The following is a 22,876-nucleotide window of genomic DNA, read 5'->3' on the forward strand; positions in this document are numbered from 1 at the left end:
TGTACATTTCGTTACACTATTTGTATACATTTTTGTTATTCAAAATTTGATACCGATTATCAATCAAAACAGACTGCCAATTAAATTCAAAAAAATGTAAAAAATTCATAAAGGTCAGACAATTTATTAACTTGATTTATAAATTTGTTTGGTGTAAGAAAATGTGAAATTTTTAAATAGATAAAATAGTCGAAGATTTGATTATTCACATTTGAATCAGCAGCTTTGAATTTCACTCTTGAATTCTCTCTCTCCAGATTTTTAAATCTTGAATATCTTTAAGTGCTCTTTAAGGGAGATTTGTTTTCCTCACAAATTCAAAAAAAATTCCACTTTTTTTTCACACAAGAATTTGATTATTGGCAGTTAAAATTTTATTTATTAAAGGGCTTAGCGCAATTAAATTATTAGTCACTTTAGCAGATTATTGTTTTACAATGTTTTGAATATTTGTTGAGATAGTTACATTTGAGATTTTTAAATATTTTATATCAAATCTCGTTATTGACGAAATAAAATTGGTCACGTTGCATAGACGTTTTATCGTTTGGACCAATTCGCAGCCATACGCATTCCGATAATTTCACCCACACGAAACAAATCAAACGAACTTTACGTGCATCGCGATGCACCAATGATAATATCCGTCGATTCGGCGAATGGTCCGCCGCAGAGCGATATCGGCTTTCGCGTGTTATCTTTGGCATACTGTTGGCGAGTGGTTTGAATTTTCGCACGGGGCCAGATATTAAGATGAGAGAACACAGTGTGTTCCGGGGAAAAAATTATCAAAATCTCATTAACATACTTTAAATTAAGAAAATATCTGTACGAAAAATATAAAAGTATGCGAGTTTCAAATAAAAAATCGGATTTTTGTGTAACAGACGTATTGATTCTTTTGACGGATTAAAATAATAAATTAAATACGTAAAGTAAAGAAAGATGAAAATAAAAAAATTTATATTTTTCTTTAAAATTATTAATAATTATTTATTATTAATAACTTAAATGTCCACTTCTCTATGCTTTATTTTCTATGTAGAAATGTTATATAATTTGGGCCAATTAGAATATAAAATTAACTCGAAATTTATTTCTTGCGGTTCTATAATCACATCAAGAGACGTAATTCTGCGACAAAATGAATTCGGTTGGCTTAAATTGTCTCGCTCTATCGCCATTATCTCGCAGCACGCTGCAGATTTCGGGGATAATAGGTCTCAAATGAAGACACATGCATAAGCGTATTCTATTTTGAAATATTAAAGTATTTTAACTGTACGGTGCGATATAATTACCATTACAAATGAGCAATAAGACATTATTATTAATAGTATTAATAAACAGTATTAATTAACATAATTATTAATGAGAAATTATTCAGATTGCTCTCTTTTTCTGAATAACAGGATATCCCATAACTATTTTACAGCATTTCCTGGAATTAAATTAATATTAAAAATCTGAAAAATACGAAAATTTTCAGATTACTTCTCATAGTATCTAAAAACGCAAAATTTACAATGCTTTGAGATGATTTATCAGGAAAAAGTCCGACACTGTCTTTAAGAGGCAGGTCACGCAAAATTCTCGAAGGCTCTCATGAAAGCGCACAAGCGCATCGAACATTGATAGGAACGTCTGCCAAACTGTTCTTTGGCTTGATTTAGGCAACATCTTCAATCGTGGAACTCTTCTTAAATCCAATAAGTCAAGCAGCTATGAAAAGCGCTCGTTTTTCTGCTTCCTTCTTCTGATCATTGAACGAGGGATGTCGTATTTCATAAATCAGAATTGTATACGTACGATTCTGACGCGTAGCTCACTGTTTTCCAAGAATCATTTACATATTATTAAATTAAAGGATTGTTACATTACGTACTGCATTACAGCTTTCTGTGAAGCGGCCTGTATTGTAACTTGCATCCATTCCGCGGTTTCCATTATTTTGTTTTGTTTGATTCATCTGCGTCGGGCCGCAGTTATTTATTCTGCTGTTGCACTGTCGGGGTGTCCACTTCCGGTGTGCGATATTCCGAACCTTCTCTTCATTTTCCCTCTTTCTCCCTCATTTTTGTTCCGTCCTGTGTAAACAGGAGATTCGGCTTCTCCTCTTTTGAATCTTTCTCGCTGCTTTTTTTTCCTCCCTCCTCGCTACACTTCGTATCTGAATTTCTAGTTGTGTTTCCGGCTAGCCGTTTCTCTATCTCCCCTCTCTACACGCCTTCTCGCCCACTCTCTGCATCTGCATTCGCATCTGTGCCACCCCTTCCATTTGCGCGCGCGCTTCTCGCGTAATTATTTCTATCCACGATTGTGATGCAAATTTTTACTGTTTCCCGTCCCGACGGCTAACCGTCCTCTCCCCCCCTCCTCTTTTCCTCCCGCTTCCTCGACTCTCTCTCTCTTACTTTTGCTGCCTCCTCACGCGTTTTGTCCCTTTTCCGCAGCTGCGCGTTCTTATCCTCGCGTTCTGCGACGCATTATATTTTATTTTGCATGTTTCTGTCGTTGCACAGAAATGTTTTTGCGTCTAGTTCTTTGTGACACCTCTGAAGCATTGATTTAGAGGTACAGAAGTGAATTAATTAATGTGAGAGCGCCCGACGAGTAGATTGTAATTAACATGATACGAAATCTCTGACTGACGAGTAAACAATTTGTATTGTGCGTGCACATTTCAATATCTCGAGGTAATTTTGTATAAACTTTTCTTACATATAATAGACTTCTCGTGGAAAATATACGCAATTTTCGGGAATATCTAATCTCAATCTTTATTTCCACGATCACGTTGTCTTTCCGGCTATCTTACGGTTAATTCCGGAGGTCGCTATGGTCCATAAAAGCAGTCTCCGTTGGCGGCGGAAGCAGCGTAAAATTAATTACCGCCGCGGTCGACCTCATCATTATCCCGCGCGTCATCAAAAGCATCGTCAAGTGCCTTCAACATTGCGCATCAATAAAGTTCCATCATTTTGTCAACTTGGATTAATTAGAAGTTTACAAGTGGCCCGCTGCGGGAATTAAATAAGGGGAGCACCGGGGGAACGACAAAGACTTACCACCACCTTCCACTTGCCTCGCACGACTGTGAATGCGCTTGACAGTACAGCGTAGATTCGCGGAGTAATGTTAATGCGCATTTTCGTCTGGCGAGTCACAAATGCCAACATTGCCCAAAATTAATCCACCGGAAAAATTCAAGTCTTGCTAAGTTTGGAGTTGTGTCACGTAGTAAGATGAGCTTCGCAAAATGAATTTTGTTATCTAATGAACACCCGTTTCAGCACGGAAATGTTTACGAACAATATGCCACTGAAACATATGCTGTTCTCAATCTTCTAATTTTTCCAATATTTTTCTAGACAATCCAAAATGATCGATAAATAATCTTTCCATTCTATTAAAATTTAGAGACGCTAGATTGCTTTTCTCAGTGAATGCTCGCCGTATATCTTAAAAATATAATCATTTTTTTTCACGCGCGCATTAACGCAAATTTTATGAATATTTCAGTCGAACGGAATCGCAGCACAAAAGGCTAGAATGTCTTCTTTAATTTTTTGAAAGAGTGATGGATTAAAACGTTTGTGGGGAGAGTTCTGGAATGCTTTGGGGGAAAAGTTGCGCGATTCAAAACCGAAAGTAAAGAGTCCACCGCCGCTTGCGGCGTACTCTGAATCTTTTCCGTCGGGTACTGGTGGTCCCCTTAATTATCCCAGACTATTCTAATTAAACGACGTCATCATCGCCAGAAAGGCGAGGAGGTTTGCTAGAAACGACCGTCACCCAGGGATTAAGCAAACCTCGCTTAGGCTTACCGAGGAAGGTTTTAATCCTTTCAGACTTCTCAATAGTGTCACTGACATTTTAATATAAATGGCTCGACAAAAGAGCTTAATTAGTTTTACTTAGTATATTTAAATCTCAATATTTTTTATACTTTAGATTTAATAGTGGTATTAAAAACAATATTTTTCTCTGAGAAACTTGACTTTCATAACGCGATTTATCACTGTAATTATTAATTTGTACAATTATTACACTTATCTCAAATCCAACATAAAATTTATATAATTTATATGACATTTTTATTAATTTATTACTACTGAAAACGTGTATTAAACTGTATTATTTAAATAACGATTTTTAATTGCGGATTTATATTTATAACAAAGTGAAACGTACCGTTTTTTTTTAACATCTGTTCGATGATCTTTAAATATGTTTCAATTGAGTTTAGTAATATGCACACGGCAAGCTTTCATTTATAATTAATTCCCTGTTTGTTGCGAAACACTATCAGTTCGCTTCTAATTAACGTGGAATCTGCGCGATGCCGATTACACGGTCGCAACGCTCCCAGGATACGCATCCTTCTTCACGAGTTCAATTTCCGTAACATCAGCTTACTCTCGCAATCTAAGTTCCGCCGTTCAGGCCCGATTGTTCCCGCAGCGGTAACTTCGGGAAGCGGATCATCGTGGCCGTCGTTGCCGTCGTCGTCGTCATTCCGCCTTTCTGGGATCGTTTGTGTCGTCCTAAATGCAAACGGCATGAAGAATCACGTGTAGCTTGTCTGGCGCAGTTTCATCCCGAAGACGCTCCCCCGCCATTGCATCTGCACGGCTCTTGAACCGTGAGGAAGGAAACGCCAGCCGGTGCCGACATCGTGGCTGGATTCGCGCTGTAACTCGCTCCCGTGTCGTCCCGGCATTACACGGCGCTGTAATACGCTGCTGTTGTCTCTCTTAATGAATAATCGCGCCGGGGAAATAGTTCGCGACGCGAGGACGTTAAGATGTAAGGATCTTAGGCTTGATTTACGTTATAAGATCCCATTTCGTTCACACCGCAGACATGATGCTTCGCTAAAATATATTTTGAAAGCGTTTCATTGGAACAACATTTCGCGACTGAATTAACCCGGTGAAGTTGCCGCTTAAATAATTAACACGCCGAGTTTTAAACGTCGCGTTTAATAGATATAATCCAACGAGATGGTCATAAATTTTATAAACAGTCGATCAACGTGACAGGTGACTCGTGCGGATAAATAAAGGAAAAGATTAGGAAGCGCAAAATATTTTATGATAAATTTATTTTGAAACAAATGTGTTGCGCATCTTTTTAATCTTTTAGAGGAGCTAACACCGCGGAGCGGTGCATTTTAATATTTTTGATTATACTTATTCTCCGGCGACGCGGGGAGATCGACGAGAGAACTCGCAAGGGAATGAGTACCTCTGATTAGAAAATGCGGGTGTGGCTTGACGACAATACCGTCTGCCTGTTAACATCTCGCTCACCCTCTTGCGAACCCTCCTTCCGGGTGCTCTCCTTTATAACGCGGCGAGCAGCCAGCTTCCGCAGCAGCAGCCACGTCCTTGTCTTCGGAACCCTCCTGGCACGTAGACATTGAAGCATGCGACGCTGAGGAAGCGAGCGCCGGACGACGAAGCGGAGCGGTTATCGGAGGGGCGGCGGGAGGGGAGGGGAGGGGGGGGGTTGAGTTTGCGCCACCGTCGCACAGTTTATTACGGGTTCGTCTTTATGATATTCCAACCTTCAAAAATGCATTAAGCGCGCATAAAGAGACCCGGAACAATCTCCCGGCGTACGCCGCCTTCGTCTTCGTCGTCGTTGTCGGCGACGTCTGCCGCTCCCGGATGGCCCATCAAACTTTAAAGCGGTGGATCCCTTTCTTCCTAGGGAAAATCGAAGCTGCCCTCGCGCCACTCTGGTTGAAACAAGCGGAGTTGTGTCTCTGCAGACTCGAGTGAGTGAATTTTTGACGACGGATGCGCACGGAAATAAGGAATGTCTCGAGATGTTAAGAGGAAGATTAATAAAATAGATATTTTCGGATCTCAAACCGCTTTTGAAAGAATTATGTGCGCGGTAGCCAAGACAATCTTAATCATATTGCTATTTTGTTCATGCTTTTGCGGAAAATGTTGCTTACGCTATTCTTTCATCCGCCGATCTGGATTCATTCGCAATAATTGCCGTCAGAGGTGAGCTACGCGAATTTCAGCTTACGCAGCTTTCGGAACATAACAAGACTTGTATTGAATGTGCAAATACGATAGATAAATAGAATGATTGGCAATGTGCGATAGAAGTCCGGAGCATTATGAGTGTTACGGCGCGCACACGTTTATTACATCGATAATTATTTGCCGCGGTAATATAATTAACGCCATTCCGCGATAATGCCGTTAATAAGTACGTAGGATTCCGTTGATCGAACGTTATAGAATGTAAACGGGGCACGCATATTACTCCGTATCACGTGATGACGTTATGATATTATAAGCGGCACACGGATATTAACGCCGCATGAAATCAAATGAACAGTAATAAACCATGCGTCAGCGTGCATTATCGCTCGCTATTATCTTCTTACGCGTCCCGGAAACTTAATAAAAAAAATTCACGCGCTAATCGGAAAATGTGACAATTGGAGGACTTCTTTTATCATGCCGGCATGTTTAAGGGAGATGTATTAAAATTTTTATTACGTCAGAGCTTCGAGGAATTTCTAAGATATTTAAGAATTTATAAGGCTGGTATATTAGGGAGATCCTAAGATTTATGCTTTTCGGGAGCTGAAGAAGATGAGATCTAGAAATTCCTTCATAAATGATAAACGTGAAACTCCTCCCGCAAAATTGTCTTTATCTTGCATTTCGTTTCGCTTATGCGATTCGGGACTTGACAAGCGAGGACTCGAAGCAACAGACGAAGCGCAAAACAAGAAACGAAAGCAAAATCCGGTCGATCGGATGTCCGGGAAATTACGTTCGAGGGAAATCGCACTCTTAAGAGGAAAAACGTGAGGGTGGTAGAAAGTAAAGGGATGGAAAGCGAGGTAACGAAATGACGCGAGCGCATTTCGATTTCCTTTGAACCACCGTCGTGCGGAACTGTGCGCATCCCCGTCCTTTGCAATCCCTGCTCTTCGTCCTTTCGCTGCCTTTGTCGCCTTCGACATTTTATTGCCCAAACGCCATCCTCGCCCTTCTGCTCTTTAAAGCGAATCAGGCCTTCACAGATTTTTCGCGGATTCGTGCAATCTTGTACGCTGACGAGAAGCAGTTCGTCTTGAGAAAACAACATTTCCCGCGTGAAATCTAAGTATAGGAGGAAAAATACATTTGTATTACATGAGGGCTCCTAAAAGAACATATATATATATACAGCAGATTTCTCAAATTTAAAGATTGAAGGCTGAAAAGATTGACAAATATAAAAATGCTAAAATGTTTAATGGGAAATAAAAGTATAATAAAAGATGTGTTTTTATAGACATCGATTTTTTAAATCTATTTTCTAATAATCTTTATTATTTTCCTTTATTTTTCAAAATATTTATATAAGATTTTAAATAGAACAATCAATGTGATTATAATAGAATTACAATAGGATTATTTTTAGTCGGAAAATACGTTTCAGGATATTGATTTTTTTTCACTGTCTTTTTTCCACACTCTTCATTATCTCTTTTTTGCTCTTGAAAAAATATATATAGAATTTATATAAAGCAATCGATGACTGGAATTATTTTTAATTGGAACTTTAATTGAAATATATTTTGTCGGGAAGAATTTTACATTTCACTACAATCACGTTTGTATCTTCTCTTACATTCCACATTTTCTGCTTCGTACTCTCAACCATGAGAGTTCTCTGGTCTACGCAAATCAAGCGATTTTCCGTAGATCTTACAAGAGTGCATTCCGACGAGAAGGCACGCATCGAATGCGGAAAACCGCAAGGAAATTCTTCCCGCACAATAGCATGCGAAGAATGCACGGAGGTACGTTTCGCGATCAGCGAGCGGGCGTGTGTTAATTTTGCTAACGTTGAATTATTTGCAAAAACGCTGCATTTCAGTAAGCGAATATTTCGCCTCGGCGAATCGGCAAAAATTCAAAAAAATCTAGAAAGACTTATTCTTGAGGGAATATTCTCATTTTTCTTTCAAATCGCGTATAATGTGTAACTTTCAAATAAGATAAAAATTGCATCGGAGAGTGGTACCTTTTTTATGTATCTTTTATGAAACAACCTACATAGGTCTGATGCCTTACGTCGTACGTATACGTGGTATTTTTCTCATGTATACGTAACGAAACAGACAGGATCATGGTCGGTGGTTTTTGGCAAAGAATTCGCTCGCCCGGATGGCAGAATTTTACAGCGTTTGTTGCGTTACCTGAAGAGCGGCTGGTGTCACGGGCGTATCAAAAATTATTTTCTCAGCCTACGATCTTTTTTACCGAGCATATTCAGTATGGCCAACGCGTTTGAAATTATAAACGTCAGCTTGTTATGGATAGTTCTTTTTTATTTGACAACAGATATTTTTTTGAGCGCCATAATTCATCAAAATGCAAAAGCTACGTGATTCCAGTCGGCGTAATTAAATTTTTATTAATTTTTCCGTAAACTCTCAAAACAAAATATTGCGATTTAATTAATTTAATTTAACTTTAATTTACTAATTGCATTCTGCTTTAGCTACATGGTTATAATATAAAAAGTTGCGTTGCAGTTATAAGTTGTTCGTATATTGCATGATTTTATGAAAAACTGTGATTCGTGATACATCAGTTTCCATTTTCCACTATTAAACAGCGCGTACTTGATCGATTAAAATTCTTTTTTACAATAAAATAGATGAGAGAAAACATTAATCACGTGATCCTATCATTTCGACATCACGCTACGTTTCCCGATGTTTCTGTCCCCCTTTCGCGCGAGCGATGTTTGTCTCATTTGCTTCTTTTTAGGCAGAAAAGGCGCGGGTAGACGGGAGTGACATAAAGGGGCTTTTAACTCGAGCGTAATTTCCTTTTGATCGGAAATTCAATATTTTCTTACGGCTGCCGCGCCTTTCCGCACACGTAGCGCGAGTTTGCTGCTTCCGGAACTTTCCGCGCCGTTTCTCGATAGAGAACGATTAGAATGCGTACACGGAATCGGAAAAAAGAGCACGTCGGAGTATGTTTCCGTACAAAATGCCGATGAGTTTGACGTGAATCCAGACGGAAAAAGTGGTGTAGTTGGATAGAATACAATACATCGTGTTTATCGAACTTTTCTGTACAGAATGCGAGAGAAATTCACGTAAAAGAAAGAGAAAAGATATAATTATTCTAACCTTTCGGCAATATACATATGCAGTTGGAATTAAAATTTTACTCTCCTTTGAAATAATTCAAATGTTTCCATAGTTGATCAAAATTAATTTTTTGCGGTAAAATATGTCTGAAAAAATGTGGGAAACTTCTACTCAATAAATTCAAGATACTAAAAGTCTCGGTTGCAATATATTGCGCGGATCGATAACGGGCTGCGGTTGCAGTGATGCAATTATTGGCGCTAAAAAACAGGTCTAACATTAGCATAATAAATCTAGAACCTAGCCAAACAGGAAATTGCAAGGCTCTCCGGGCTCGCAATGCAGGTAGACAAATTATGTGGGATGTCGAGGAGCGAGACAATCTCCAGAAGCTGGCGATACTGCGATTATAAACTTATTCCAGACCTTCGTGACCGATCCAGCGCGATTTATGTCAGACGCATTAAAGTTTTCGTGTTAACGTAGAAGAAAGTTTATAAGCTACTAGAAGCGACGCGCTACTGGAGAGTTTAATTCTGGCCCTGTCGCCCGTCTCTCTGCTACGTGATTGGCAAAACTTAAGCTCTAATTATGAAATAAATATATCTTGGTAGCTCTCGATGCAAACTGTATTCTGTGGATTTTCAAAAACATCACTGTAGATCACAAAACATCACTGCAAAAAAGATTGGGATAGCAGTGCAATAAGAACAGCAATTCTACTTTCTAATAAATATCTTCCACTTAGATTTTCCAACAGCGTAATGCGAGATTGCACCAGAAAAATATTTGTATTGTATCGATTATAGGAATTAAGTTTGTTTCAAAGTTGTTTTCGTGAAATTACAGAAGTGTGCTATGGTCGGATTATAACAGCTCGTCTTGCACTTACGAAGAGTGATAATTGCAACATTCTTTACTACGTTATTGAACATCATTTATCCCCTTTTTTTCGCTTTTCTTGCAGAAGGACGCATTCTAGAATTACACTCACCCGACGGTGTCCACGAGTGCTGGTTGAGAGCCGCTGATAATACTGAGGCGAACGTCTGGTTCAACGCTTTACACTCGGCGTTGGCAGCCCTCACCTTGAAAGCATTACGACTGGCCTCAGCACTTCCGGATCCACAGCAGCTTCAGCACATTGGCTGGCTTGCGAGGAGACATTGTCTTCAGGTGAGAGAAGTTTCCGAACACTTATCAGGAAGCATGTCTAGCGCAGGCAAATTTCTAACGTAGCGTTTCGCGATAACTCAGCCAAGAATACTCTGCACTAATACTGTTGTGCGATATTATATCGTACGATACTATTGGAATTCAATATGGCGAGACGCAGGGGAAAAAAAGTGACGTTGTGTCAGTAGCATTCGTTCGATTAAAATGAATCTTGTTAATTTACAATGACAGTTTTAATGACAGTAATAACACATTTGTTTGATTAATATCGCCTGTTAAGTTAAAAAGATTATTCGCGGGAGTGCCGCCGCTGCAACATAGTTTTTTGTCCGTCTCTACGTTCATAAAAAAATTGTACCCATATCAAGTGTAGATCCCCTATCTTACGCTCGGCACTGATTTCCGGCTTTTTCATTTGCCACCGGCATCGTATAGGATGAGGGTGATCTTCTTTCCGGCGGTTCAACAAAGGGTTGACACAATCCCTGATAAGGAGTACCCGCATGAGCGCGATTGCAATCTACCGAAAATGTCGATTGTTTCCCGTAAAAGCGCTGCTTTATCTCGATTTTCGTTCGTCATTTTTGCAACGTTGATCCGGCGAAATTCGGAATTTAAGTTGAATGGATTGGACATTTACTTTCGGGTAAGAGGATGCGCGCGCGCGACACTGTTGAGAACGCCTTACGGTGAAACACCCCAGCCCGCAGATATGGGATTATTCAACATCAACGTTATAGGAAAGCAGCTGACGAGCCCGGATTCAGGCCCTCGTCAATCGACCTTCCTTGGTCGTACGCAGCATATTGCCTGATTACTGTCGCAACCGCTCAAATACGTACCGTGCGGCACAGAGAGACGTCGGCTAGTATTTAAGCAGCCCGTGGGACGATTTCGGAGGAGGGCGACCGGCAATCAGGCGCGCTAATGCCAATCAATTATGTGCCGGTAACCGCGTGCCCTACGGCCCTCCTGCGGCGTCCTTGATGCCACCGGTACTCGCAGGGCGGTCCTTTATCAACAAGGCAACATCCGTCGGCGGGCTTCGCGTATTAGTTATCGATTCCCACCGGTTACACGATCGGTGGATCGATAGCGTTCGCCGTCCCATGCTACGGCCGGTCTCGACCGCTGCACGTTTACCTGCCGCGATCTCTGCGAGTGACACGTCCACGGAGTTGGATGGGTGAGACTAGGTGGAGATGGAAAGATCAACTGTCGCACCTCGGATATCCCTGGTGGCGATATTTAATTGGAAACTGCGGATGGGATGGATTTCCACTCGATGGAGTTCGCGGTTTTAGCAATAAATAGTCGCTGATGGATGGAAATCACAATTTAATTGCGATCAGTCATCTAGTTGAGTGTTCGGTGTTTACTGATTAGCTTGTTAGCCAATTAGCTGCTTTAGAATGATAGAAATGGTAAAAGCAACATTCATGTTTCGAGCATTTCCTTTGGCAATATTTTATTCAAACTAGCGAATACTGTTGATTTTTTTTCCGTCCGAGGGAGTTTGTAACAATAAATAATTGATGGTATGCGGATGCAGCGTTTTAAATGGAATCAGTTATTTATCTAATCGTTATCGTTAACCACATATTCACCATTGAACGTTTCATTATGTTTTAATCATCGAAACTATTTGCTTTAAAAGTGGAAATTGTTGATTCGTTTCGATTGAATGTGGAACTAAAATGAAAGAAATACTTTTCTATCACTTTTTGTACAATTACAAATTTTTTGAAGTATAAAATATTGATAAAAGATGATAATTTCGATAAACGCGTAATCTTTTCTCTTTTCTTTGAAATATACACATTTTTTAGTGTTAATTAAAATTTTTGTCATTGCGCATTGTCATTTAAATAATGAAATAAGAAGTACAATTTTCTTGTTAGTAGAAAAAGTCATCACTAGTCAGACATAGAAATATCTTTAAATTTGATCCATTTCTTGGATTTAAAAGAATTTTTTTGTATTTTTTATATATTTATTTTCTAAGTGTTAGTTCAATTCTAAAATTTCCTCCTAAAAACATATCGTAAAACAAAATTAACAATAAATTAAAAAATATCTATAAATTAATGAATTTTTTTTTTATTAAAAGAATTTCTTTCTGAGTTTATACTTATGTTTTGAATAAAAATCCAAATTTTTGTAAAGGCATATATATATATATATATATATATATATATATATATATTTCGGGCCAAAATTAATAATAAAATAAAAGATGCCGTTAGTGGAAAAAGACATCAAAGGTTAACTCTAGAGATTTAAAATATCTCTAAATTTGCGCGCTTTTTAGATTAAAAGAATTTTTTTCTAAACACATGCGTATCTCTTGATCAGCTTAGATCCAGATTTTCGTAATTAAAGGCATATTGCAATTAAATTTAATAACGAAAAGAAAATATCGATCAATAAATTTGACGGAATTTTTTTACATTAATTACATTAAAAATTTTTTTACCATGCATTTACTTATATTTGTTATTCTTGATTAGCATTTTATTTACACGCACATGAAATCTTAACATATCGACGTGCTGTATGCGCGTTGCATATCGCAGTACGGATAAATATTACCCTATTGTATCTCCGATATTTACATTCGCATAAATCGCGTGCTATCGTTCGAATCTGTCGCGAAACAGAATGTTCGCTTGCCCGTTCGCTCGGCGCGAATAGCTCGGCATATTCATTAGCACGCCGGCGACCGCCGCGCATCCGAGAATTTATCGATCGGTGATCCATAACCTGGTGATCGGTGCGTGTCATTTAATTAACGATCCGATGGGATATTTAAGTGCCGCTGTCCGTAATCCAGCCGAGCGAAGCAACGTTTATGGATTTCCCCGGGCACGTGGCGCCATGATCAACTGGCTGAACGAGTTGCATCATTATTTAGAAGCGCGGGCGTTCGCGCTGAGCGCCTCGTAAAGCCGGATATTGCGTTTTATGAACAACGTCGAACCAGCTAAAACGAACGCGGTAAATGCGCCGATCGCGCACGACGTTTTCATAACTGAAACAAAAACGCTGTGAAAAATACTCAAAACCGCCGTGAACAACACCACCTATAGCATCGCGTAGTTTCATTCTGTGTGCATACCGTGTGTATCCCGTGCCTGTACTACATTCTGTCATCCTGTTTAATGTCGTCCACAGTGTGCCGCTGCGCGCGCTTAAATCGTCGATTTATTTTATTTGCCGTTGGGTGTAATCGATTTCCGGTCGGTTCCACTGTTTCGACAGTTCCGATTTTCGTGCTAGTCAACCATGTTAGCCGATTATAGTAGTTATCCCTACCTGTTGGACTATATAGTTGGACTAGAATGTATACGTTTCAACTCACACCGTTTCAATTTTTTTTTTTAAATAATTTACATTTGAATATTGAATTAATTATTTACACTTATAGGAATATATACTGACAAAATATTTATTAAAAGCATACTTTTCTTTTTGATTTTAATTGTTGAATAAAAATTGTCATAATGAAGAAAAAGTATAATTGTTGTAATTCGCAAAATATTTCTTTTTTAGTAGTCTTTAAAGCTATATATTGTATATAAAGTGCGATCGCGCACTTTTTTATCGCACTGTACATATCCTTATATTAGAACAAAGATGTCCATTCTCTATTCCTTCCCGCGTCCATGTTTTAATCTAAAAAACATTGTCCGGAATTGATTGTTTGCCGATTGGCGCGCGTGTAAGCACAATGTCGCAAGCGGTTCTTTGTCGGACGGAAACGAAATGCGCGACATCCCACCCGGGTCGACGATTTGTAGAAGAGGCGTGACACAAATACGAGTTACGATAGCGGAGGCTGGAGGGTAAGGGCAAGCCGATAAATCCAAGAAGTTCACATATTGAAACGGGCGACGCCGCCAGAAGTAACGCCCGAGCGGAAGGTCCGAGCATAGGTGGATAGCGGAATGCCGTCTTCTACCCTAATCTCGTATATACGACCGCAATAAAGTGTCAATCTCGCGAGGAGATACGTTCAAGACGCGATTTCGACCTCCCGCTACGAGGGTGACATGGATCGTGCGTTTTCTCGAATCGTGATTCACGACATGACGTCAAGATTGATGGAGATTAGATGAAATTGAAATTGCAACATGAAAACGTCAGACCTGGGTTCTTTAGCGCGGCGGCTTACTTACTTAGTTTTACGGGAACGGTCGCGTGGAGGTTTTTTTTTCCAAGAATTACAACAAGTTTATTTACTTATTTGCTTAGTGCATTTTTCATTTCTTTTTCTTTTCCAGAAAATAGTAAAAAAATTTACATTTATAATATTCTCAAATAAGCAAGTTACAGCAACCTATAATAATACGTAACGTATTGTAATAATAAGTTTTAAACGAGGTCTAAAAGCACCGCACGCAACCTTTTATGAAAAAAAATCACGCGACCATCTCCGGTTAACTAATCAGTTCTCTTTGTGTTACTTCTTGTCTCCGTAGATTATTGTTTCTCAACTTTTTCAGTTGCTCGCTGAAGTTGCTAGTTATTTGATTATTTAATTACTGTATTATTTTATTCGTATTTCAAATTTATTTTATTCGATTTGAAAATTATTGAAGTTTCCATTTGTGTAAAATTTATTATAAGCGATAAAGGAAAGCTAATATCGTACGAATATTGTGAGTAAATATCCGTAAGTTTAACCAGATCTGTGTGCGAAAAACAAAATGGAACAGTATAATTAGCTTGTCATCCGTATCGACTTCCTTTTTACGATTTAACAATCGTCCAGGCAAAAAAGGTCGACTGGAGAGGAACAAATAACGAGAATACATCGAACGCAAAAAGCGTTAAAATTCCACATCAAAGTGCGTCGATGGCGTCGATTAATTTTGTCGTGTCGTGTCTGCTCGCTTGCGATAAACGAATTTTCATGGAATTTCGGTGTACGGCACTTTCGGAGGAACAGCGCCGAACCGTTATAATTTCCATGAAAATCGAACAGACGCCGGGGACGATCGCTTTATTTCGCGCAACCCTGCCCGAATATAAATTCGTTCTCAATCATACTCTGCAATTTCTGTTTACTCAGTTCTTACACCGCCCCGTGTTCAGCGGTGTTCATTGGCAGAAGCGTATTTAACTGTCATGTTTTTATCGAAATTAAACGGCTTCCAATGGGCCGAGTACAAACAGCGATAACGACGGCATTAATTTAATATAAATATTGATAACATATCGCAGGAAGTTGCAGACGGTGATATTGTTACGAAATAATTTATTAAATTATTCACAAATGAGAGGTAGGAAAATTAAAATTCAAGACTCGTGGAAATTAATATTCCAAGATAGCAAATAATTTTGTGATTCTTACACTAATGGTCATTAGCAATTACGGGCATAACTTTTATCGTTGTCGAATCTCTTTCAAATACGGTACATGTGCATAGTTGCGGGCTTGCAATTTGTTCGCGCTGGAATTGTGCGTTGCCGTTGGATTAAATCTGAAATCTGCCGAGCGGGCATTAAATTAGCCGTTGAAAATTAACGGTATGCCATTTAAGTATATTTTAATTAATCTAGCGGCACGTATATAGTGCAGCTCTGCGCGCAGCTACGCATATTTTTTCACTAACTCGGAGTTAATGTAATTGGACAAAACTTAAAGCGCCTCTCAATTAACCCTTGGACAATAAAGCGCCGCTTTGTAATGCCTTTTTAGTCGTAGTCAAATGTAAAATTAAGCACTTGGGGATAAATAAAAGCCGGCGTATAGCGAGAGAGGTATCGAAGCTGCCACTCGTTATTCTGGAAATCATAACGAGCCTGTTGAAAAGCATAACTCGCTGTATTTACAATTTTGCGCCGTGCTTTTTTGCAACGATAAATACGTGCAAGTTTTAATCTCAAATTATTAATCTCATTAATATTAATACTGTATTGATAATCATTGATACGACGATAACAATTAATGTGATCAACTTGATCTTTGTTTTCCAATCTTCGAGATCTCTTCCTCTAATCTCGAAATTTGTGGTAACAATTACAATTTTTATGCTTTTGAGATTCGATTTCTTTCCCCCAAAACGGGAGAGGTAATGGCATTGTAAAGAGCGACGATAAACTTACCCCTGTCGTCGCCCTTTCCTGCCATCTTTCTTCTCTCACTCCCTCTTGTTCTCTCGTTTCTATCGGCGAAAGTCCGTCGTTGAGACTAACAGGAAATAGTTTCAGGGGTCAAGAAGAATAGGACTTAGTGAGAGGAATGCAGAATCAGCATCGTTGAGGGGCAGAGGGGGCAGGGGTAAGGGTACTTTGAGCGGGCCAGGCTTTTCCGATCGCTCAAGCCCGCCAATCGATGGTGTTCCGTCCAGCCGCCGGTATTTATTCGGCGGGCCTTTCTCGGGGGAGTTCGCTGGTAACCGCTATTTTAACCCTCTCAACCTTCGTACCAATTCTCCTCCCCCCAATCCTCATGTTTTTCACGATCGAAAGGCGCGGTGGAGTCGCCTACGTGTTCAAATACCCACATCTTGTGTGTGCACGCGCGCGTGGAGATTAGTTTTCTCTGCTTTTAACCAGCTTTTTAATTAACTAACAAGTTATATTTAGATAGTACTGTGTTTTTTTAACCAACGGTTTCTCTGCGCGTGGGATGCATAAAAAAAAAAAAAATGCAAAGTGTAATGCACTCGTGACGTTTAGTATATAATTCTTAAGCTGAAATCTGCCAAGTGCAATCAACCTTTTCTCGCTTATAATACAAAAATAATCGACATCTTGACGCGCGTCTCGAGAAATACGAATTGATTAAATAACCGAGAGAAATTTTTACAATCCGAGGATAATCTGCGTTATCCAATATAGAATTCAGTTTAGTGTTCCGTTCATTATTTCAGCGTTAAATCTAACTGATTGCTAGAAAATATTTTTTGCAAAAATCAATGATTTTCGGAGTTATTTAAGGTAATGGATATCATTTGGAAATTATCTCGAAATCTTTGTCCAAACATAAATTACGAGTTCCAACATATTCCGCAAATAATGAAGCAGCAGAGTTCCTAATTTACTTCCTCCCGTCGGTTTTAACGCGAGTGTTCCTTTTATCGGAGTAACGACTCTTCGCCCTTCGATTACTCGATTCCTGAAAGCTCTTTCACACACGGTGCACCCGGCAAACCTGCGGACTGCATCGAGAGGCTCGTTATTAATTAGAACGCGAGCCACTATCGGTCCTCAAACATAGACACCGGCCATTCTCCACCCATAATCTTCCTTCGGACCTTCACTTCTCTCACTCGCTCCCTCTCTCTCTCTCTCGCTCTCTGTCTATCTATCCATCTCTCTATCTATCTATCTCTATCTCTCTGTAGTCTACTCTTCTGCGGTGATATCCATCTCACTCTCCGCGCGGAAGTGGATAGTGCATCAGCAATGCTAAGCAAACTGCGGCTGGAACGACGGATCAAGAGACGATCGTGTACGTGTTCGTTTGCCAGCGGCAGTGTGCATGTGCGTACGTGTGTCAATACCCATGTAAGTGTATCTACACGGTAGCATAGGTGAACGGGGGGATGCGAGGCTGGCACTTTTGCGCTTGTGTGGACGATGGATAGTTGCTCTGATAGTCTACTGATTGTAAGGTGAAACGTTGCTGCGGGTAAGAATAGTTTAGATGATTATGGATGTTCTCTATTCATTCTGCTCTGATAGCTGTGCGATGTACATAGCGGTGATTTCCAACCGTTTTCGTACTTTATGGACCGATGAAAGACAGGGAAAAACACTTTGCAGGCCGGATAGGAGGAAACAAATAAAAATTTTGCATTATCCTTTCGGCATTTATTTTAATATGCTAAAACTTCGTAAAGATAAACACTTACAACAGGAGTCGATTAAAAAAATAAATAAATAAATTTGTTTACTTTTTATGCACTGGCAAAAAAAAAAAAAAAAAAAAACTTTGCAGATCAGCGATTGGAAATACCAGATATATCGGTACATAGAATATATAAGCAATCGTAAATATTTATTCTGTGATGGCTACCCGAGAGTGAAAAAACAAATTAAAGATTATTCCAGCGAATTTAAATCTGACGAAAAACATGCCGACGACGCATTCGGAAATCAAATTCGTCGGTCATTCGAGTCGGAAAAGCGAACGAGGTGAAATCCGGAGAAAATCTCGGGCTCCGTCTGGATGCTTGCAATTTTAATGCGGTCTCATTTCCGTCGTACCCAATTAAGGCGTAATTGAATTGCCAAGGAAAATTAATTCGTTGGTTATGTTCTCGGCGGCGGAGTCCTCCGAGGTCACCGGTCCTAATACTTTCAGCAATTATGCGTAAATTCGCGTAAACAGCCGCAGTCGCGTTATTAAGAAATTATCAATTAAGAATGATTTTTTTCCGCGTCGCAACGCGACTGAATTCCGATAAAACCAGCTCGCTTGTTTTTTTTTTAATAATCTTATCGAGAATTGGCAATAAGTAAAAATCTGATACTTTCTTTTTTTCAAATAAGCTTTGATTTAAGCACCTTCGTAACAGTTGTGATTTCAGTTGAAGTTGAAATGAGGCGAATCGACCAGGGGGGGAGGGATTAATAAATGAATGTTGTGATTCTCGTAGCGATAACTTTTGCGTTGGACATAAACGAAACTCGTTTCTATTTTCTCGGCCGTAAGTTCCCCTTTAAAGGTACCTCCGGTCTATTCTCGTAGCGCCGTAAATACGCGGACAGGCGACTTTAAGAACGATATCGTAACGTTTCCACTCGCTTGCGCGGAAGCGTTGCCGAGCTGGCTAACGCCTGGCTCCTCCCGCCCTCGCGTTGAACCCCCGCATCGTACGAGGTGAGAGATATACCTCCTAATGTGCTTTCCATTAGGGTCGGCGTCACAAGGATGTAACGGCGGATACACAGGATGATCGCATCATCGCGGGATAATGGTTATAACTACGAGCAGTACGTACAATAAAAGCCGATGTTCCTCGTAGTCACGTCAGGGTGAAACTGCGAGCGTGTTTGTTTGCTGTGTTTTGATTTTACTCATCGTAGTATTTTTACACGCATATACTTTTCTTAAGAAGAGCTTATTAATATTAAATTATTTTACGACAGAAGGACGAGGAATGCAAAAATTAATTATATAAATGTGAAATAGAAGAAAATATTATAAAAAATTATTGGAATGAAGAATCTTAAAATTTTTACAATGGAAACTTTACGGTTGAATGCATACGTTAATCACCTCTTGATATCTGAATTCCATTAAAGAAGAAAAACTAGCTTCACAAAGTATAGAAGAGCCATAAAACATTTGCAATTAGCTTAAATTATAACCGTTGGATAAGAGAGTAATTAGATAAGCGTAATAAGACATTAACTTGTTTGTAAAATTATTGGCAATTAGGATTCTCATAATATGAAATTGCGGTCGCGCTTGTCTGGTGTAATCAAAACCACAATATTATATGCTTCTGAAATTCTAACAATTTCATTAATCTAATATTCTATATCACTGAGAGCTAAAATCTGCTTTGTACAACAAGGTGCATCATTGCAGGCATAGGCACGAATATTCCGTGTTTAGTACATTTGTGTGCGACACAATGATTATAATCATAGCATATTCAAATTTTCGAATATCAATCCACTTTAATATTGTTAGAAAATTTTCGTCCATTTCCTAAGATTGCGCGCTATAACTTGAACTCCAATTCCTTCGATATTTTAAAGTTTTTTCTAGGAGACAATAGTGACGAAGCCGAAAAAAAGCTAAATTGATTCGAATTTTCCCATACATTTCCCTTTTATTTATCTTAATCGAAATTATTGTTTGCAAAATACTCGCCGCTTTCAAAATGGTATCTTTTCCACTACGGGAACCTTTGTTATTAATTCGCCGCCTACACCTGCGCTTACTGGGAATTGTTATTTTACTACCGGCATAAAGATTAGGCGTAATTAGCCGAGATGATTTAGGGCGTGATCGCGAGATCTCTTCCATCTCGCGCTGAGCTCTCCTGTACAGTTGCGAGTGGATAGAGATATCCTGCGTTTAATCTTGTTTTAATCCTTGGTTTTCCCGATGAATGTATAGTTGGGATTAATGCTCGCGAAAATATCGCCGCGATTACACTTGTATTACGGTGGCTCGTAAACAGAGGTACCGCCGCTCGATACCCAGTTCTAGCAATACTGAATGTGAAGGATAGCGGGGGATCAGATTGCTTCGCAAGAAAACAATGTCCGCGATAAACCAAGGGGCAATTATTCGAGTATAGTCGGCAGAGTATGGAGATTAAAACAAAAAGGAATTAAAATTAAAATGGAGAGTAAAAAACAAAGGAACTTCAGATCGGCGCGTATGATAGCGGCCAGGTTTGTCGAAATGTGGGACGAAGAAACGCGCGGAAGGTGCGAGCGGAAACGAGATATCCGCACGCGAAAACGCACGGGAGGATGCAAAAACTCGTACATCACGCTTTATCGCTTGTTTTAGGAGCACAACCAGACGCAAATCAAAGCCGTTAGGTTCGATTTATACTGTGCAGTGGGTGTCGAGCTAGCAACTCGATCACAACGGATTGTTTTTTTTTTTTTTTTTGTAATTACGTTTTTATTTTTTTTTATTTTTGTGCAAAAAAAAACGATATTTCGATTTCGACACATCCTCTTTATATATGTGCGCCCACACATGCAAATCGCATTTGATATAATTAGATAATGAAATAATTTAATATAATTATATAATTGGATTTAATGTGATCGTGAAATAATTTATTATATTATTATCGCGTGGTCTGAAAACTGAAAGATTGGAGAATTCTGGAATTAAAGTGTCTGAAAGAGTGTATTTACATTGAACTTGATGTCCGCCTTTATCGGAACAAGACGTCTATTTTTGCTTGCCAATAATTTCTTCTAAACGCTTCTTTATTATCTTCGGCGAAATCGTTGACGACGCGAATCAGGGGCGCTTCTGCAGAGGTGGAATGAAGAGGGACCAGGTATCGCCATTCCTTCCCGCTTCATAACCCTCTCTCTCCCTCTCGACTTGTTCGCGCTTTCTGAACTTTTCCGACTCGGTCGATCGACCTTTCCCTTCTCCCACACCGTTAGACATTCGCTCTTGGTCGTTTAATATTTCTCTCTTTTCGCCTGATTCCACATTGGTACCCTCGTCGTAGATTGCGCGACGTTTCTCTTCTTCGCTCTTTTCGCTCGATTTCACGGTTGCCGCGGCATGGAAGAAAATCGGCGTCGCGGCGCGCGCCGATAAGACGCCGACGACGATTGTGATGTCTGCGGAGCGCTGAAACAGGTCAAATGAAAAAGGAACAGGCGATGATTCCGCGATTCCGAGATTCTGGAACGTTGAATTCCTCAAAATCTTGTGTTTTTGTATTTTCGGATATTCTGTAATTCCCGGATTCTACAACTCTTCGATTTTTCAGCGCCCGAGTTCTTCGAAATCGTATAATCCGGAAGTGTTTCCGCAATCCGGTTTATCTAGTTATCGAAAACTGCAATTTCCATTCTCTTCAAATAGCTTGCATGCTAAAAGACTGAAATTCTCGAAAGTTCTCGCCGATCCGATAAAAGCAAGTGTGCTCCGCGGACGACATTTACGTTTCCATATAAAATACGTTTAGCTAGCCGGCCGCCGGGCGTGGAGTTTTTTAATCTGCCGGATAAACTTTCCGATCTGATGTCGTTCGTCGGCCGAGAGCGACTTCGTCAGAACTTCCGGTCTTTCCTTGTACATAGGATGTATCTCCTTACGCCGCTACTTACGCCAACTTTTCCTACGAAGCTTTAGGGAGGCCGAGGACGAAGTTTGATCCTTCCTTCACCAAGAGAAAGGGGCAGGAAGTCGTTTAAGATTAATGTGCTCTTCTTAGGTTACTCTTCTACGACTTCAACGCAATTGCGATCCTACTAACAAGGGAACAAACTAGAAAGTTTTGATTTTAATGAAACTTTGAAAATATGTAGAATGGTTTGTTAGTAAAAAATAAAAAAATAGTGCCAAGATGTTGCGACTATAAGATATGTAAATTTGGATACCTTATTTTTAGTTCCGTAATAATTTTCTATGTAATTTAGATGAAATTATGACGTTTCTTTATTCTTTTAATTAGCGTGACACGATTTTATGATATTAATTTCCGCTGTAGATTTTCCTTCGTTTCTTTTTTTATTTAACGGAGTGATACTATCATCTAAGATGATCATCCATATCATTTTCTCACATGCGTCACAAGCAAAATGAATGTCAAGAAATTGTACAATAACGTAATTGTAGCTGAACGTCACGTTTCGCTTGACATCATGCTGCAGATATGAAGCGAAGGAATGGTCGACCACGACGCTGTCTTTTCGTATAACATTGGATTCTGTCTTTTCCACTTAACTGCTTCTTTTATTTTATTGATTGTCGAAAGATCTATACACAATTGTGCTTCACTCATGATCATTGCAATATATATTTTTCTATTTTCTTTTATTTTCTAATTCAATTACTTTCTTCAATTTCTTTCTTTTTATTTCATTTTTTCCCCTTCTATTTACAGT

The 22,876-nt window shown here is 39.3% G+C and overlaps 1 protein-coding gene across 3 annotated transcripts in view; it reads left to right on the top strand.

The window, feature by feature from the left end:
* Window positions 1-22,876, top strand: part of Syn1 (Syntrophin-like 1) — a 222,310-nt gene that overhangs the window by 177,167 nt on the left and 22,267 nt on the right. For all 3 annotated transcript variants that reach the window (XM_012371518.2, XM_012371520.2, XM_067349408.1), the window contains one exon: window positions 10,104-10,312. In XM_012371518.2, the coding sequence (XP_012226941.1) occupies window positions 10,104-10,312 (209 nt within the window). The remainder of the gene's footprint in view (window positions 1-10,103; window positions 10,313-22,876) is intronic.

This window comes from Linepithema humile, chromosome 2, assembly GCF_040581485.1.
Source record: "Linepithema humile isolate Giens D197 chromosome 2, Lhum_UNIL_v1.0, whole genome shotgun sequence".
Classification (NCBI taxonomy): Eukaryota; Metazoa; Arthropoda; class Insecta; order Hymenoptera; family Formicidae; genus Linepithema; species Linepithema humile.